At 36.5% G+C, this 20,273-nt stretch overlaps 2 protein-coding genes across 7 annotated transcripts in view; both read left to right on the top strand.

The window, feature by feature from the left end:
* Positions 1-310: 310 nt before the first annotated feature.
* ppp1r2 (protein phosphatase 1, regulatory (inhibitor) subunit 2) lies at positions 311-10,719 on the top strand. Its single transcript, XM_056758228.1, has 6 exons — positions 311-665; positions 5,516-5,623; positions 6,366-6,449; positions 8,081-8,181; positions 8,677-8,847; positions 9,054-10,719. Exons 1-6 carry the CDS (start codon positions 538-540, stop codon positions 9,071-9,073), a joined length of 612 nt encoding a protein of 203 aa, XP_056614206.1. The 5' UTR covers positions 311-537; the 3' UTR covers positions 9,074-10,719.
* A 2,548-nt stretch (positions 10,720-13,267) lies between these two features.
* LOC130429576 (arf-GAP with coiled-coil, ANK repeat and PH domain-containing protein 2-like) overlaps positions 13,268-20,273 on the top strand; it is a 41,337-nt gene continuing 34,331 nt past the window's right edge. For 2 of the 6 annotated variants that reach the window (XR_008907639.1, XM_056758221.1), the window contains exon 1: positions 13,274-13,642. Coding sequence is in view for 1 of the 6 variants with exons in the window: in XM_056758221.1 (XP_056614199.1) it covers positions 13,590-13,642 (53 nt within the window). In the remaining 5 variants the exon portion in view is untranslated. Of the gene's footprint in view, positions 13,643-20,273 lie in introns of all 6 variants that reach the window. The other 4 variants (XR_008907636.1, XR_008907637.1, XR_008907638.1 and 1 more) reach the window with 4 other exon arrangements.

The raw sequence follows: 20,273 nt of genomic DNA, 5'->3' as shown, positions 1-20,273 counted from the left end.
ACCACTGCGACATATTTTACTCTTCGCTGTAAAAGAGAGCATTGAAAAGTGTAGATATCACAGATAGCGATTTAAACAAACTTGGGCGTTTGGGAGGAACTTTTTTGACCGTAATTTCAACACAGTAGCCAAAATCGATCTCCCTTCCCTGTGCCCTTACTAGGTCATCACTTACTGTAGTAGCCTCCGTCCTTAGGCATTTGCCACAACAAAGATGGCCAAACTCTCGCGACACATACGCTTTGCGCTGCTATAGCAACACTTTACCTCTCGCGAGAACATAGAGCGCGAGACAGACTGCGGCGCCGTTTCCTTTCTTCGCACTAAACGGGCAAGTGCGCGTTTGGAGAATACAAGTCGTGAACTGTCTCGAAACTTTAGTGACTATCACTGTGTAGCTTTAAACTTCAGCAGGAAAATACTATTGCGTTTTTCTAACTGGGTGAAGGTGGTATTTTAAACCGCTTCGGTGTGTTTTAAACGTCTTTTGGACGCGTAAACAGCGTAAAAGAGGAGTTGTGGGTGGGTTTGACGGTTATGGCAGCACCGCGACCTATTAAAGGCATCCTAAAGAACAAATCCAGTATCAATGACCGACCTGAAGAACCAGTTCAGGAGGACACACCAGAACCAGGAGCCTATATAAACCTTGATGACGACCAACAGTGAGTAAACAGTCCACTAAACAGACATACGCAGCGGTAACTGTACGGCTACCACATGATGATGATGATAGCTAAACTACAGCACTCAACCAGCACTAGAGGTTCTTTTTCATTGATTTGTTCATGTTAATGTTAGCTGGGTGTGTTGGTAGCTTGGGTTGCTAACTGGTTAGCCACTGGACTGTCACCTCGAAAACCATCTTGGTGAAATATGATCCGAACCCTCATTTTCTTGCCTAGCCAGCAGATCAGTTCACGACTGTCTTCTATATATTGATGCTTTTATTTAGATTGTATGCAATGCATTTTTTGCAATTTGAGGCAGTGATGTATAGCAAAAGTATTAACATTTATTAATTTAAAGTGTTTTGCAAGAACCAGTTAAATTCACATTATAACATTAAATACAATAAGTGGAATTGTTATAACTTCCAGGTTAATATATAAAAAAAGCCGCGTTGACGTACTTTGGGTGCGACGATAAACAATTACAATACGTATGGTTTAACTGTTTTAACTGCGTTTTAAACTTATTACATTTGTTGAATCCTACTGGTTGACCTGCCATCACGTGACCTGGGTCAACATATTTTTTTACTGTGCTTTCATTGCTTAAAGTGCTCTCTTAGGGTGGCCCAGTTGCATAAACTTAGCCGTTAAATTAAGACTCCTTCTTAGAGCTAAAATACACTACAAGACTTTTGCTCATATTTTGCCCAGATTTTTGGGCAACCTTCCGATCTACCAACACGGAAGTGACTTTAATTGCCATTTAACGACTTGCCGCAAGAGACTGGGTCCAAAAGAGAGCACAATCTCATTGATCTCAAGGAGGGTAAAAAAAATCATAACTCACCCGTTTAACTTATATTAAGCCTGCAAATTAGGCAAGTCCATATTTCATACAGTCTGTGGTCTGGACTTGTTGCAGAAAGTCTTTGCCAGCCTACAGATTTGATCAGTTAGTTTGTTTCTATCTGAAACTTTCCAAAAGTCTGCAAGTGTATGATGTCTAGATTTTAAAAAATCTGTTCAGATTTTATAAGTCTTCTGGGGTATTTCAGCCATTAACAACTAGTCTCACTGATTAGGAATAAGTAGGACTAATCAGTCTTACTTGTCATATTTCAATTAGCCCAAACTACCTTTTTATGTAACTGATTTAAAGAAGTTATCATGACCAGTCTTGAAGAAATTTTTTAAATGACCAACTTCTAAGGGGCAATTCACATTTCACATCTTTTGTGGGGCAAGTTCATTATTTAAAATGTAGACTGCGCGCAAATTGGAAGCGACATGTTTTTCATTTAAAAGTATATAACTAGGATTTTTTTAGGTCCTACTTTGGTTTATGTAGTCTCCAACAACAAGTTTAGGAACACAGAAGGTGTAAAAAATCGATTATTTCATAAAAATAGGTCATTATTCCTACCATACTTCTTGACTGACTCTCAAATGATTCGTTCCGTGATTCATCGGTCTAATCCCTTCCTTTCCGCTAGCCTAGTCTGATGTGATTGGTGAGATGGCCTAATCTGCTGTGATTTGTCCACCATGAATGAGGCTCACGAGCTACAGTGTTTGGGGGAGAAAAGTGAAGTTTTTGCAGGCAGTCCTAACAAAACTGAGGCGGGACTATATGTAGTGAGGTAAATCCGTGGCGGTTCGTGAATCGGACTAGGATCGACTCGTTTGCGGTGATTCAGAGTCCACTCCCTTTTTTCCAAGCCAATACATTGATTTTTCATTCGCCTTAGTATTTACAATTTGGAAGACTGTACTCTTAAAGTGTGTTTCCTGTGAATCAACTCCATGACCTTTGTGCTGCCAACACAATGCTGTACCAGTTGAGCTACAGGAACACTTCAGTCAACCACATCAAAACACAGCTGTCATTGAAATAACTTTTGCTTGAAGGATGGCAGCTGTAACTATTTATCTAATTTATTTTTTGACTGATTTTTTGATCAGGAGTTTGTGTGTGTGCCTGTTAACGTATTGTTTCTCATGGAGGTCAAAAAAGTCAACCTGCATCAAAAATGGTACAAAAGTAATGGCGATCCCATTTCGTTCTTAGCTGAGCTGGCTCTTGTCAATATTCAGCTCACATATTGATTTGCGCCTTTAGGCCGACCAAAATTCAAACCGCATATTATAACAACATCGATGAAGGAAGTACTAAACGTCTGGAATATGGGGGAGGTTGTGTGTTAGTATGTAGGAGTTCTCTCTGGCCTGCTGTCTTCCCCTGCTTTCTCTTCCTCTCTCGCCAAAAAAACATTGTTCTTGCTCTACCACTCCTAGAAATATAGGACACACTGTAAGAATGGCATTTAGTACTGAATTCCTGTCCTTTGAGAACGGATATGGCTGCCCTGGCTCTAAATTAGTCTCTGCTAAAAGTATATTAAGCGTCACTTTTTCCATTGGAAAAAGGTAGAATTGTTCAATGTATAGTGGTATTTCACACACCTAAATGAAATCTAGTTTGGAAAAGATTGAAGCACAGGTTTCACCTGCTGTGTTTTGCTTATGTTATGAGAGTTAAAAAGAAAATAATTTTACTCTCAGTTGATGAACCAGTGTTTTTACCTTTGTATTAGCAAAAGTTATGCTTTGTGCATTGCACTCACAAAATAAATGAATGTTCAGTAATGATGCTGTTTCTCCCCATCATGAATGAAATGGGAAAAACATTTATATATATTCATATTTTTCCCCCAAAACATTTAGGAGGTGCTTTACAAATGAGAATTGTGATTTACAAATGAGAAACGTCACAGTCAGTTTATTAAAAGTTCTTTATTGACCATCTACAGCCAACAATTTAAAGCCAATATTTTTTTGCATTCTTTGTTGTAAATTAGAGATAAATGAATTTGCTTTGCTAAATGAATAGAAAGTGCATGTATATCTGGTTATGGGTTAAATCATGTGTCAATAACGGTTTTGTAACTAAGTTTCTTATTTAGATTTCAGCAACTATTAGGTATAAGAACTTAGTAGGGATGCAACAATACAGCTGACCCACGGTTCAATACGAACCTCGGTTTTTCGCCCGCGGTTTTTGGTTCGGTTCTGATGGCTTAGGCACATTAAAGTGTTATTTCATTGTTTTATGCTTATGTGACAAGACCGGTAAAAACTGAAGAAGAAGAAAAAAAGTTTTTTAGTGAAATTCTCTTTATTTTCTTGACTTATTTTATTATCTTTAAGCAAAAATCAACTCGTACAAATTCCTGGTGTATTGAATAAATGTAAAGATTTACACTGGCATCTTACAGTAGTTTTTGGTTAACTGTTCATCAACATGCCAGAAATATAAGCTTCAAGCTTCTTGAAGAGGTTTTGCCCCTCACAGTATTAAAAATTATGTAATGTAAAAGTTGTGATTGCTGTAATTGAAGTAAACATGCGCTCAGTGGGAAAGGCCAAAGAAAAGAACCACAAGTAAAAAGATGCACCACTGCCATTGCAATAAATTGGAAGAAATGTAATGCTAGATAGCTGCTTGAAGGGATACTTGCTATGACGTAAATAGCTGTCCGAAAGGCCACCGAGTGGCATGACTTTCATTAAATGGACTTTGGCATGGTGCTACAGATGGTCTTTCTGCATGTGCTTAGAGAAATGCGAACGTGCTGGTTACGTATGCAGTGTAAAAATATATTTTTGATGTGCCAAATTTGGACACAAAAAACTTAAGTACAAAAGGCATACAATAAAGTCAGCCCAAGTTTGTTCGTCAGCATTATACTCGACAAAAGCACATTGCTTCTCGTGTTAAAGGCAGCCTCGCTTCACCAGACCACCACTCGCTTTTAGATATTACTTGTGGGGATGTGTTTATCTATGTCAACATACAGACAAACAAAGACAGAGCCAGTTCACAGTGTAATTAAGAGTACTAAAAAATTTAATGCAAAACTGGAAAACCAGAATTCACTTACATGTATTGAACCGTGGAGGTCGTACCGAACGGTTCAATATTATATTGAGTGTTGTGGCATCCCTAGAACTAACACATTTCAAAAATAATCATTTCACAGTTTCATCAAATGCACTTTTTGGTAAAAAAATATTTTGACGATCTTGAAGTTGAATAAATATAAGCACAGTCAATCTTAGTTGACTAATTTATGTACCTTCAATAAGCCTTCTGAATTTAAACATGAGCACAAAGGGAAATAAAAGAAAATATTTTATTGTTGACTACAGGCCTGCCTTTAGTCAAACTTCAAAAGCATTAAAAAGGTTTTATTTATCCGATAATCATGAACAGAGGTCTAAACTAACTAAAACATGTTTAGGACGTCAATGAATTTACAATGTTTGTATACTAAAATAATTAAAAAGCTTGAAAAGATGTACATAATAATATCATCACTCAATAAATAATTCAATAAAATTGCTATGTATTATGAATGAAAGTGCAACCTATCTATTAATACCGCATGTTCATTGTATTATTATTTGCACTTCAAAAGGTAAATGTGTTTAAATATTGAAAGGGTTTGAACTTTGAGCATTTTAAATCTGTTCTGGGTAAACTATAGATGCTTTACTCCACGGAGTTCAATCCATTCGTTTTAAATGACCAGTGTCAGCGATTCTGAACAATCATTTTTGTGTTTGTCAGTCCTATGTCGAAGTCACTAAAGTGTCAAATACATTTCGTTATGCATGTATGCCACTTGCTATTTTCGGCCACTGCTTTAAAGGTATTCAAAGTTTTAAAGTGGGCCAGAGTCTTTGGTTAAATGTAGAAGATCTCAGTGGAATTTGGTATCAGGGCTATTAGTATAATCCATAATTGTATGCTGAGTTTAGTGTCTGATTTTTTCTTTTAGGAAAAAGTCACAGAAATGGGATGAAATGAACATTTTGGCCACATATCACCCAGCAGACAAGGACTATGGGTTGATGAAGATAGATGAACCAAGCACACCATACAACAGGTGAGCAGCACGCTGTAAACAAGACATCAATACTCCTGAGAAGAAAGAGTCGCACCTGATGCTTGAATGGTGCATCAGGGCTGTACAGTGCGACAAATATGTCGCACATACTACAAAATAATCTTTATATGCGAAGAATAACTTTACCAGTGTAGCACAGGTGCGATACAGTTTTGTGGAAACAGGGATGGAATACCATAGGCATGATCCGGCTCTTCGAATATGTCATCTGCTTGTTTTGTATGAATGTGAAGGAGCATATACATCCCTGTATATAATAATGCTATAACTATCAAATTATAAATCTATGAATTTTTTTTTTGATCAGAGTAATAATTAAAGTTCAATATTAAAATGAACCTCATTTAGACTCTTTACATGGCATAGACCTGGTGTCTGATGATCCATGTTTTTCCAGTGTGACTTGAGAAGGTTTGAAGGAGCATCCTGTGTGCTTCAGTGTAAGCAAGAAAACCTGACCTCTTGTACAAAACATTTGTGATAAATTCACTTAATTATCAGTTGCTGGATCTAGTGCAGAATCTAAAATATCCATTTTGTGCCATTTGTTAATTCTTTATGGATTATGGATATTGAATGTTGAGCCATTGCTGTACTTTCTGGATATGTTACTGCCCTATCTGCAAATACAAGAGACGCACACTGCGTCACTGCCCAAACCTGCAGAAAAGGTCATGATCTCTCTCTTTGGCCTATCGGCCAAAACTTTGTGTCCCTTTAGGATGGTCGGTGATGACGAGGATGAGGGGGCGCTCAGTGACTCTGAAGGAAATACAGTCCTACCAGGAGATGACCTCGCCAAAAAGTAAGTGAAAGATGAGCTTTTGTTTGAATGTAGGTGAGGGCACTGTATAAAAGCCATCATATATGGATGTAAGACCCATACATGAACATTTTGCAGATAAATTTCCTTTATTCAGTTGGACAGAAAAGACTAAACAAACGCATAATGACACTAAATTCAAATATGGATGCACATTGGTAACTTCTTTCATGATAAGTTCATGCTGGAACAACACAGGATTTGATTTATTGTGGGTTTACTTGTGTTATGTGCACAAGGTCAGTTGAAAACAAACACACAGTCTGTAGAGTTAGCAATTAAAGATGATCCAGGAACAAACAGAACTTGCTTCCCACAGAACAGGTGTTTCATGTGGCTTTCAGGCAAATTTAATGGTCACAACAACTTAGACGCTGAAGGGATCCCCTGTTTCTATTAGGAGTTTGCCCTACCATAGATGGGAAAACATAGTGTCCGCCGCTTTTTAAGAGGGTGACTGAATGTCAAACTTCTTTATGCTTTATTTCTATAATGTCTGTCGAACACTCACTTATCGCCAATTTGGCCAGCCCTGATTTTAAAACAAAATGTGATTGGTTGAAGCCAGGATGTAACCAGAGCCATTGAGACAGAGAGACGTGACAATAGAGGTTACAATTATTTGCATGTCACATGATTCATGGAGCTCTTAAATGCTTTATTCTTTTACTTTTTTATTCCGTGTAAGAACTGTTCCATTGGAGTCAACGGAGTTGACACAACTCTCTCTCTCTCAATGGCTTTGGACGTAAAATGATTAGGTGGGTGGACTCCATCTGCTTGTAGATTTGTATGCACATTTTGACACCAGGAATATTTCTAAATCCTAAGATATGTAGACCATTTCACTGATGCCCAAAACCATCTAAGAAAGAAATGTCACAAAAGGATGTTTGTACAGTACATAGTTTATTTGCGAATCTCATTTTATTTATTTGTAAATTCCATTTATGTCTGTGTACATTTTTTTAAAATAAACCAACTAGATGTTTTGAAAAGATTTTGCACATCCTGACTATACACACATACTTGAACATCAGAATTGGAAACTCTTTGTGATATTCCCAGGGGGAAAAAAGGCACTTAATGATTAAAATAAATAGATGAGGCGTGTTTTAGTGTAGGTTCTTTATGGGTTTTTGAAATCCATAGATGGATGTAAGTGTTTTTTGTGCCGCGGGTATGTAACTGAGTGTCTGGCTGCTGTCGTGCTATATTTTTCTCATCCCTGTCCATACAGTAACAAAACGGCTCTCTCACTCTTTTGCAATCTTATTCTATATCTATGTCTCTCTCTCTCCTCTGTTTTCCTCCTTTCCATTTTTTACGTTTCATCTCTCTGTCTTGTGTATTTTTTCCACCCCTTCCCCAGCAGTCATTGGGGCCATTGTGTGTCCTTGTCTGACAACTCCTGAGAGATGCTTTCTTTAGAGATTCTCTTTCATGTTAACAGTTTGCAGTCAGAATAAAGCACTTTTTCTAGACTTTTGTAGTATTTTTAGTTTTTGAATTGGGAACTCTTTGAGCTCTACTTTTATTAGGGAAGATGCTTTGTGTAAGTATGTAGTGAGCAGGCTCAGTAGATCCTATAACTGTTTTATTCTTACTTTCAGACTGGAAGCCGCAGTGGAGGGAGCCGAATCTCGCTTCATGAGGGACCAGGAGGAGGAGACCAGTGAGGAAGAAGAGGAGGAATTGAGTCCGGAGGAGCAAGGTGAGACCTGTCGCTCTCTCTGTAGGATGGCCTGAGATTCACCTCTGTTTGTTCATACAGACTGAAGTAGATTTTCACAGCTCACTGCACCGCTAGCCAGGGGCTGTCCGGCTCAAACACACATCGGTCCATTTGGAATGTCTTTTCCCCTCACTATCCTTCCAACATTTATCTGAAAAGAGATGCATTGAATAAAAAAATGTTGTTTGTACAATGTTCTTACACAGGAATCATTAATGTTTGCCTACAATACAACCAGCCCTAACTATCAATCTGTAAATATAAACAAGGCTAAATAATGCACTGAAATTGGAAATCGTTTCCTATTAGTGTGTTTGTGGTTGTTTTTAGCTGTAAAGATCTGTTTGGATTTCTTGCCTCTCATGCACATTCCTTCAGTCTTGTTTGTTCTGTGAAACTGTGGGGCAGCATATTTATCCGTTTATCTCAGTGGATCTTTGTGTTTAGAGCCTTGTGTGTTTTGTCCCTCCTCAGTCAGAAAGAAGGAATTCCAAATGATGAGAAAGATGCATTATAATGAAGGCCTGAACATCAAACTAGCTCGACAGCTAATCGCAAATGAGCTGGAAGAGGAGGAAGATGAAGACGAAGAAATGAAGGACGACACAGAGACCGAAGACATCAACGTCGACCCACCTCAAGAGGGTAAATTCAGTTATATTCAAATAAATGATATATTCGTATGGTTTCACAAATCTGGTGTTTTGTGCAGTGTGCGTAACATTTTTAAATTATTAAAAACTATTTTAAGAGGGTCTCGCTTTAATTTTAAGCAATTTAGAAGGGATACAAGCTATTTATGACATGGTTCTTGAACACCCTAAAACCTAAAAACTCTTTCTCTGCTGCAGCTGATTCTCTTGATTCCTAAGGATGTCAAGACTTGTGCTTCAACTCCTGCCTTGTCACATGAACCTTTAAAAGGCACAGTGTTGTCACTGGTTCAGCGCCAGGGTTCCTTTCCACCTTGTGTATTTCACCGACACTGCAATGCCACTCATATCAACCAGCTTCTTCATTTGCCAAACGTTTCTTGTCATCATGCTAACAAAACAAGACTGTTATCAGACATTTTGAGGTCAGTGGTCGACCCTCTTCCTGGCTGAAGAGCATGGGAGCTCCATGCCTAACAACCGCCAGGCTATCAAGAAGTGCGTTTGTTCCCAGCGCTACCTGAACGTGGCTAACGGTAGCAGATCCGCTTCAACATGCCCTCCTTTATCCTGATCTCATGACTTCCCGAATGAAACACAAGGTTCTTGTTTCCAAACACCAGTTTGTTTTCATTGAATACCAACCAATAATGCAACTTAAAGGTGGTTTAGCATGCATTGGTTGTAAGTTTGAGACTTAAATCAAGAGGACTGTGTGCTCTTTGAATCAGCTGATACACGTGTGTAGTCTTAAACTGCTCATATGAGCTTGGCTCTGTGCATGGCTTGTAACAAAACCATGTTGAGTTATATTGGCACTAATTATCCTGTGTATTCATTGATGGGTAAGTATTACTTAACTTTAAACTACTGATCAATAGATTGAACCTTTTGGTTGTCTTTTCCAGATTAAGACAACTGCTTTAATAGATTCTAAACAGTGCTGAAGTATTTTATTTTTACATCATTGTTGGGTTTGTGTGATTTAAGTTTTCGGTTACCTTTTTTTCTAAATGCCAATCTGAAGATTTTGTTCTGTGATTATAATTCATCATAATTTAATAATTTTCCTGTAATGTTTTGATCAATATCTAAATTCAACCTCAAATAATACATAATTTACTGTCATTTATATTGTTGAGTGTTTCTCACCCTCTGTTTTATCACTTTATATATGTGAATTCTTGCACACAATAAAACGGGTGAATTTTACAAAGTCCACCGTATTTAATTTGGCATATTTTAACCCGCAAATCAAGTTAGAATTGAAAAGGTTATTATTAAATGAATGCTAGTTGAAGATTCCCCTCATGGCTGCAATGCAAATACTACTCTCATCTTTATTACTGTAATACAAAAGAGAATTCTTTATGTAAAAAAAATAAGTATATATCATGGTAGTATGTGTAGTAATGCCTTTATGCTGATTATACTGTACTACAAAAAATAAAGCTTTGGGTTGAACTTAAAATAAAACTGAAACATCTCGATGCATTGCAGTAAACTTTAAACCAATGCTCTTATCGTGAACGATGATTGCATGAACCAGGCAGGTTTTGTAAAATTTACCCTAATATCAAACCTTTTTTGGGGGTTGAGAGTTTCTGTGTGTTAACATAAAATGGCACAATCAATCATTTATATATTACAGTGTGTAGTTCTAAAGTTTCCACTGTTATGAATGTGTTAAATGAGGATGGAAATGTCATATGTTGTACCCTTGAATGATGCAAGTGTGTTCAGTTCTCTGTATAATGTCTTTAAATTTGGTAAAGGCAAATATTTCTTGAAGTGTTGCATATTTAAATATAATAAGGGTAAGGGATAATGGAATTAAAGGAATATTATGGGTTCGAAAGTTAAACCTATTTTACCATCATTTGTGGCTCCTTCGTGAATTGAAAAAACAGGGTGACAGAGAGTTATTCATATAAATATGAAATGCCTCAGCCCATGAACTGTGAAATATAGGGGAGAGCGGGGTTGAACATACAGTAACGCTTTTTGGTTACGGCTCAATCGCCTCAAAAAAATTAAGCTTGAATAATCAGATTTTTGCAAGCAAAATACACATCTCTGCTTCAAACGAACACTTACAGATACTGCTCTTGTACTATTACAAGGTAACCGACAGTAGTGCAAACCTTACAACTTACCCATGGGTGGATTAGTTGAATACTTGCTTGAAAATTCTGTTCAAACACGAATAGCTATTCTGTCTATAAAAAACAGGTTGATATTGTTTGTACAACTGTCTATAATAGACCGATATCCACACATCTATCACAGGCAGCCATCCCTAATCTAACCATTTACTTCTAAAATTACATATGGATAGTTTCATGAGAAAGTGTTGCATAATTACAACATAAAAATCATAATCGTCAATTACTCTTGCTAATATTGTCATTTCAGTTATCATTTTGGTTAATGGAATTTACAGATGTTTTCATCTCATTGTTTTGTATACATTTTCACACATTGGGATTAATTGAAACACTAACCCCACTGTGTTGCTTAAAAGATCTGACACGTTTCAATATTGTGATTAACATAATAGGTTGATTTTTTTTTTACACAGGCATGTTAGAAATTAAAGAAAAACATAAACTGAAAATTACTTCCATGCTGAAGACATACTTTTTCCAATATCGCCATGAAAACAGGTCAAAACTTTCCCAAAATTCACAGATGATCATCATCTGGTAATGGGAAAGCACAACTCGGTCGACCCTGTGTAGGCCTATACGAAAAGAAAAAAAAGAATTTTTAGCAGTGCATTTTTTGGGCGGTGTTCCTTAATGTTAACCCAAATTTACATTGAACCATGAATGTTCCTTTCAATGGACATAATCTAAAAATTAAGAACTACATTTAGCATTGTGATGAAATGTCAGGTTTCTAAAACTTTCAATATTTATAATGCTGTCATTGACTCATCCGACACAGCACTGGGCGTGTAAAATGGAATATACTTTAACCTTCATTTGTACATTAAACCAGTGCTTTAGTTTTATGATTATGCTGACCTTACACTTGTTTGTCTTCATGTCTTTATGGGTAATTTGGCTTCGTTTTATTCCACTAGACGTGCATGCTCTTTGAATGAAAGTGTGTAGATTTGCCTGTTATTAAAATGTTGCTACGAACCTGCTCTTTGCAATGTTCTGTGGGAATTTTTAAAAGTGACGTTCCCTTATCCTTCAAAACTAATCCCTTGCAGAATAGTACGTTTTTGTATGTTCGTATTACTCATTTTGAAAATCTGAATGTCCACTAAAGCATGTCTGCCACCAGATGGCAGTAATCTACAGTTTAAACACCCTCATGGCAAACTTGATTGGATGGATTGAGAAGCTATACTATACGATTATAAAAATAGAGTTCTAATTCCTTACCCACAAATGATCCAAAACGTTCCCTGTACGTTTTCTCATCCTTCCACTGAAGACCCTGTAGTTTCCCTAAACTAAAATATAATGTAAATTGTGTATATTTCACGGTTTAGAATGAGAGAAAATGATTGATTTATTGGCTTAGCTGGTTGTGTCTGACTGAAATGGAACCGTTTCCGATGAGACACTGTGAGGCATTGTTTTTCCTCTAGGAGGCGCTCGACGGCTCCAATCTAACATTTATACCTGCACTTCTTGTTGCTTACGTAGGTATATCAAACCCATTTTCGGTCAGGTGTGAAAATAACAATAGTAAAGAACAATGACCCAAAGAATTACAAACAGCGTAGTAAACAGATTTTTGGTAAATTGACTTGAACGGATAAATTGTTTACCACAATACTATTAATGTGCACAAATAAATGATTTCATGAGAACTTTCATTATCTTCACTCCTTTGAACGCCCTCTCTCAAAACCACACCCTGCTCCACACTCCGTCGACCAGTCAAAGTTACACGAATCGCTCCCATTACATTTTCTGTGCTATTTAAAGAGCCAATGTGGTGTCTATGTGGATTAAACAATCTCTTACAGAACTTTGCATCCTTATTACTAATTGCAATAACCACGCCCACTTTAGGCTACGTTTCATATCTATTACCATTCTTCTCCAGTTTGCCATCTCTATTAGTTTGCACAAAACCAGAGCCCTTGTAGGGAAAGCCTACGCACTCGGCAGTGATATTTGGAACGCCACTGGGCAGCCATGGCACTCACACAAGACGAAGCTCTATCTATTTGAATCGGGGAGTCAGATATCTGTAAAATGGCTGGTTTGAGTCACACTTAATCAACATATTTCTGACCAACAAATAACATTAAATGTACGCCACATTTCGCTTCTTAAGATACTTTGTTTTAATTGCTCGAACTGCTGCACATGCGCAGCCGTTCAAAGTAAAGAGCACCTCCACGAGAGAAACGTCAGTCGAGTCTTTCAGTTGCACTTTCCCTATTAATAGTAATAGCAGTGTAGCGTCTTGTTCGCATTTATAGTCTTTGACGAAACATGCTACGATGATAGGCAGAGCACTAGATTTGACACACAGCCTTTTTCCATTTACACTTCACAGATCAGTCTGCTAGCTTCACAGGCAACTCCATTAAATATAATTTCCACAGCTTTACGCTGACAGCCGCCTTTCTTTTATCATATGTGGAGTTTGTTTGAGATTCAGGAGTGATTTGAGCGGAAGTTTTAGCTGTTTGGGATCTTGCAGGAGCTAATGTTAGCCTGCTAGCTCTTTATCTGTTTATAAATCTGCGATCTCAACAACATGAAGATCACTGTGGATTTTGAGGAATGTCTTAAGGATTCACCCAGATTCAGGTAAGTAAGGCCTCATTACACGTTTATATTGTTCGTTTGAATGAAGGAGTTAAAAATGACTAATCAGTGAACTTTGGGATGAAGTTCAACACAAACGCCCTCTTCCATAAAGTGAGTAAACATATTGAATATGACATCATTAATAGTTGGTAGATATGAATCATTCATAACGTTACTCATTACACATTACTTGAACAGTTTTTTAATAGTAAAACGTGTTTATCCATTATTATTATTAGTATAACATTTTGACAACCTTTTCAAAATTATAATGTGTACAGAGAATCATATTAGAATAACTTCGATATATAACTTTTACTGTGGTCGTGAATAATGACTGTCATTATATAACTTGAGTAATATCTGGACCTGGTACTGGAGATGTATTCACTAACGATAATTCTGTAAATTTCTGTGAGGAGGTTTGTTAAAGATAATAATTAAACAGAACATTGGACATAGTGGTTGACATTGTGTAAACTTTCCTGGGAATTTGGATAGATTTAGTTTAGGCGTTTTTTGGTATTTACATTTTATTTACTAATGTTACATGTGGCTATAATATTGTCTTATTAATTTATTGACAAATGTTATGTTAGACTTGATCACTGTTGCATCTTGAATATCTCATGGGTCATGGGTTATCATGTGTCTTGACTAGTGAACAAATGTGTGTTTCAGTCTTAAGCAATGGATAATTGGCTTTTTAATGGTATGCAGGACGTCAGTCACACTGAGTGTTGCACTTTCTTTGTGTAGAAATAGCATAAACTGTATTTTTATAACATTTGTGGTTTTGATGAAACGTATGCAAATACATGCTAGCAAGATAGACACTGCACTAAATGTATAACACAATATCCTTCATGCCTTTAATGTTAATGGTGAAAGATGTGAGCGTGTGACCAAAGAGAACCACAAGAACCAATGAGATTCAAAGTTATCAACACATCGCCATATTTGAATAGGTTCCTATTTTGGGTGAACTATTTCTTTAAAGAAATACTTAATCCAAAAGTTTGGTAAAAATGAACACTTCTCCAGAATCATAAAATTTTCTGATGGACAAGAGCTTAAGCAGTTTACTCTATTCATTTGAAGTGAATAGAAACTGAGCTAATGATCTTAAAAAGTACATAAAAGCATCATATAACTTTTCTAGCAGAACATGGTTCTATCGGTGTTTGCTGGTCATTTAATTCGTGACCTTGGTGTGTGTTTCTAGTGCCAAGCTTTACCAGTTATAGAAACAGTGTGTGGATATTTCCTTCCGTTTTTGTTTTATAGTAAAAAGAGAGACATCTAGGTTTGGAACAACAAGTGTTAAAAATAACTAATGGATGAACTATTAAAACCCTGCAAACTCAAAGTGAATCTTTCTTGAAATTACTTTCTACAATATGTCTCCATTTTCCTTTCCTTGCCAAGAACAACACCCTCTCTCAGAAATAAAGAGCAGATGTTGTCAGTAATGAGCAGAAACATTTTTTTTTCTTTCTTTTTGTCAAATAGAAGATTTGGGTTCAGCTCAGAGCACATGAAACCACAACCAAACGGCTGCTTTTAGCAACACTTACCTGGACTGAAAGGTTTTGATCAAACTAACTTTAGAATCATAACTACGGTGCTTTAGTTTTGTTTTCATACATATATATTACATAGATGCCTTACTAGCCCTGTTCGTAAGTCACTCCCCATATTGGAATGGTCCAAGTTTAGTGTGTTAACATTTGAAAAAAAAAAATATGGGAATAGTCCATTGCACCAATAATGTTAGATGGGTTCAGGATAAACACACTGACGTTTACCAATTCATATTAGGTGTTTGATCCAATTCCTTACCCTCTGCAACAGAAAAAGTAAAACAAATGATCCTTAAGATTAAACAACTACATTTACATTTACATTTAGGCATTTGGCACACGCTTTTATCCAAAGCGACTTAACATTGCTTTATCCTATACATTTTACATAGGTATTTGCAATCCCCTGGGATCGAACTAAAACACCTCAAATGAAATGTGTGAATTAAATGTTCTCCACTTAAAGGGAAACCTCACCCAAAAAGGAAAATTCTGTCATCATTTACTCGCCTTCAAGTTGTTCCAAGTCTTTGGGAAAAAGTATTTGTTCTGATGAAAACAGAGAAAGATATTTGGAAAAATGCTTTTAACCGACAGATTTTGCCCCCCATCGACTACTGTAGTAGGAAAAATGACAATGGTAATCAAAAGTGCCCCAGAACTGATTGCTGTCCTACAGTACATTCTTCAAAATCTCTTCTTCTGTGTTCAACAGAACAAAGTCATTAATACATTTTTACCTACTATGGGAGTCAATGGGGGGCAAAATCTGTCTGGTTATAAGCATTCTTCCAAATATCTTTCTCTGTGTTCATCAGAATAAATTAATGTATACAACAAAGTTGAGAAAATGATGACAGAATTTTCATATTTGGGTGAAGTATCCCTTTAAGTGAACTGTTTTCTCTTGAAACGTTTTGATTGAAAAAAAAAACGTTTTAAATGTTCTTTGATATACCGCATACACGATAATGCAGGTCAGCATGGGAATGTTTTTTTATCATTGTATCTTCTCGCTTGGGTAAGAATGCACTGTTTTATGTTTATATTTCAGTGGGTGTTTTCACCTAACCCTTATCCAAAGGTTACTGTATCATAGAGTAGAGTTAATGGTCATTTCATTAGAGTTGCAATGGTTTCCTCCGCAGGCAGATTTTCCGTCCTCATTTTTCCATTCGCACTGTTTAACTTGGCATTATGTAAGTAAAAGAAAGAGCGATTAAACAGGCCTCATGGAGCTGGTGTCTATTTATGTGCCAAGCGCTGGCTTTAAATGTGCTGATGGTGAATGTATAAGCATATTAAAGAGGAGTTTTTGTTTGTAGTAGTTTGTTTGTTGTTGCTTTGTTTTGTGATAAAGCATTTTACGCATTTCCTCTGCATACAGCATGTAGTGGGGGATTTTACATTGTTTTAGACCTTGTTCAACTTTTTACAAAGCAAAATACCCCAAACATTATTTTTTATTTTAAGCTACTGGTACCTTTAAGGGCTTACAGAACATAAGTAATCTATGTTTTGGCAGTACACTAGTGTGTTGGGCAAGAATCACTGTTCCTATCTCATAATTTCATATTTAGGGTTAAAATATTAAACTTCAGCATACAGTAACTTGCCTGAACTTGAGGGATATGAATGAAAGTTTAACTAGGGACTTAAAGTGATTGTTCGTCCAAAATAAACATTCTGTCATCAATTACTCACCCCCTGGTCTTTTCAAAGCTGTATGACTTTCCTTCTTCCGCAGAACACAAAAGAAGATATTTTGAAGAATGTTGTTAACTGGCCCCCAATTACTTGTGTCCATACATTAGAAGTTAATGGGGACCAATGCGATTCGGTTAACTACTTTCTTTAAAATATCTTCTTGAGTGTTCATAAAGGTTTAAAAAGACAAGGGGGTTATTAAATGATGACAGAATTTTCATTTATGGGTGAACTATCACTTTATGATATTGTGGTGTCTAGATATTACGTGTGGCTGTCAATATTTTATCGTTCATCAGCTGTATCAGTGTTATTATAGTTGTCTTTTAGACTTCACTATGCTCTTAGAATGATTTTAAATATAGAAACTTTGTAATTATCATTTCCGTTCTTCTGATCATTATCGTTCTTTTGTGAACAGGCTTTAAAGTGAAACAGAAGTTTTGATGGTGTTTTTACAGTACCATCGTATTTTAAATGGCCCACACAGATAAACAATTTATTATAGAAATATTTTGTATTCCTGAAATTAACGTTTAGTGACACACATCACATAAAATTCATTGGAAGTTCAATTAATAAAGGCACTGAGAGAAACTGTGGTTTCTTGCACTTTATCTTTCTTTATTTGGTCTGCAACGTATTATTATTCAGACATAGTTGAATAAAGTGGAATGAAGCTGCACTTCTATATATATTGTCAATTGTGATGATCTCAGTCCGGTGTCTTTCGAATTTCAACAAAATCAAACCTCAGGAGTGACATAAACTCACCCAACAGCAACGTTAGAGACCGACAGCATGACAAGACACATGAAAACTGTGATAAAAATTAAGGTTATCACATAAAAAATCATGTTTGAACTTTTCCTAAATACTTAGAGAAATATAACTGTTGTATTGTTTAAAAGTGAATCTGAACTTGTTTTCTTGGTAGTATTTGAGGCCTAAAAAATACAGAGTATCTTTTATGTTATTTTCACCTCTTGCTCTAGTTTTAATTTTCTGCAAATATAAATAATATTTATATTTATATAATATTTTTTAAATTTGGGAGATTTGTTGCTAGTTGTTCACAGAATGACTTAGACGAATGTAGAAAGTGAAAGCAAACAGTGAATCGTAGTAATGCGCTGACGTTGTGTGTGTTTAAACTTGACAACATGAACTGTGGCGCCCGTCATGGCAGCGGGCAACATCAGTGATGTGTGACCCAAGCAGTTGACTAATCAAACAAGATCTATTCATCTTTCCACATGAAAATAACAACTGGAATAAATTCCAGATATAATTGTTTTTAATGTTTTGGCAGATGGCCATCTAGCAAACTGATATAAACCTTGCCCCGCCCCTGATGTTATTGTCCATTGCCACTGCCACGGTTTACTGTAGGCTTTGTCCGATACCAATTTGGTAGACATCACCCAACCCTAATCATCAGTGCTTCATGGACTTCTGAAAGGGCTAAAGTCTTCTTTCCAGTTCCTCTGCAAAATTCCCTCAGTGTAATCTCATTACGTACTGTTTTCGGTTTTCTAAATATCCTAGGTTTACCTTACTGGGAACCCCCCTCCCCCTACATTTCATTCTGGATTGTTTCACAACAATTGCAGGAAGAAATCCATAACAGAGCGGCCGATCCAATCGTCCATTCCTCCCGAGCGTCACGGTGCTAGAGACATCATAGTCATATCCTCTCAACATTTACTGGTCATTCCCAGTGAGGAATCTTTACTGGTCTTACTTCACAACATACAGCAGAGATGTCCAATGGATCTCAGACACAAGAGAGTTCTGAGATTAGTCTTTGTCTTCTTACTTTTGCCAGAAAGAGTGGCTTTGAGGAAGGTGGGCGTGACATCTCTATCGAATCCAGCTGGATAAACAAATCTCTGTCCAGTGGTTTGCTCATGCTTGGAATAGTGCTTTTTTTAATGATGAATCTTGACCGTAGAGGTCTGATGTGGTTTCCTGCATCTGGGTTGTTTAGTCCTCCAATATATATTGCCTTTTGTTTTTTGATGTTCACTCTTTTATTAATGATAAACATCATTGATAATGTTATCCAGATATAACTGATTTCAAGCTGGTTCTCATGTGGATGTTGCTCTGTTGGCATGTTGAATTTGCAGCTGAATCTCATGAAACCTGATGAGCTCATACTTTCTATATAGTTTCATTTTGGGGGGAGAAAAAATATTTTTAATGCGGGCGTAACACACGCGGTCTCTGCCAATCTCATCTTAATCTTGAGTGCCTGTAGAGTAGTATTGCATACTTTTTATCTTCGAAGAGTATTTAGTTTGATCAGATTTATAATAGATAGATACAGTTTTATGATTGTTTCCGAAAACATACGGCGCGGGGGGTGGGGTAGGCTAAACTAAAGTACATGCGCACCCATTGCCAACAAAACACAGACATCAGTTCTTTTAGGGCTGGGACAGCTCCATATAAGTTTCAAACGATCTCCAAATCAAGCATCATATCCACCGTTTATATAACATTCATCACCCAAATGCAGTGAACAAACAAACACCTGAACTTCGCAAACACATGCTTTCTCTCTATCCTGAACACAAGTGAAAGTGAAGTCTGCGCATGCTCCTTCTCCTGGTGGGAGAATTGTCCAATGTTTTACAAAACAGTTTTATATGTTCGAAAAAAACTTTCCGAAACCTGTGCAATTTCTGGGGCGTGTATCAAGCACAGAAATAATATGTAATTCATAACTCGTTTTTTGACAAGTTAAGCATGAGAAGACCGCACGCTTAACATTGTAAAGAAGTCAGAATGCATGACATATCGTTGCAGGGCCGCTTTAATACTATTAACTGTGTTGTTTGGATGATCTGTGAGGTCCTGTTTTCAATGTTTATTAAAAATAGACTGTATTTTTGTATTTCAATCAGATATATTTTTTAAATACTTTGCACCAGAGTTAAATGACACATATAACCATACATTGTTTCTATGTTGCTCGTAATTGGGCTAACCTGTAAAGAAATATTGCATAATCTAGTCTTTTTTACATACATTTCATGTTTTTGAGCATAAGAATCGCACAATATATTGCCCAGCCCTAGACTGGACAAACATATTATAAACATAATTTCACAGAACATTTTGTTTTTCTAATTTATTTCAATACACATAAATGTCAATGATCAGATATAACACATACGTTTAAATAACTGTGAAACACTTCTGTGTAAGGTTTAGAAAGGGAACTATTTAATGGCCTGTTAAGAACAAACCCCTGCAAAGTTTATGAAAAGTCGCCCATATACAAACCTTGAGGATGTTTTAAACAAAGTCAATCCTTAATCCTCATTTAATTA

This window comes from Triplophysa dalaica, chromosome 10 (assembly GCF_015846415.1).
Source record: "Triplophysa dalaica isolate WHDGS20190420 chromosome 10, ASM1584641v1, whole genome shotgun sequence".
NCBI classification, from domain to species: Eukaryota; Metazoa; Chordata; class Actinopteri; order Cypriniformes; family Nemacheilidae; genus Triplophysa; species Triplophysa dalaica.
This window is presented reverse-complemented; position numbering and strand designations above follow the sequence as displayed.

What these genes read in the sequence shown, in the direction of transcription:
- ppp1r2 (XM_056758228.1), top strand. Translation starts at nt 538, where the DNA reads ATGGCAGCACCGCGACCTATTAAAGGCATCCTAAAGAACAAATCCAGT. An exon ending in ATTGAGTCCGGAGGAGCAAG is followed by an intron (nt 8,182 to 8,676) that starts GTGAGACCTGTC and finishes GTCCCTCCTCAG; the next exon opens with TCAGAAAGAAGGAATTCCAA. An exon ending in CGTCGACCCACCTCAAGAGG is followed by an intron (nt 8,848 to 9,053) that starts GTAAATTCAGTT and finishes TCTCTGCTGCAG; the next exon opens with CTGATTCTCTTGATTCCTAA.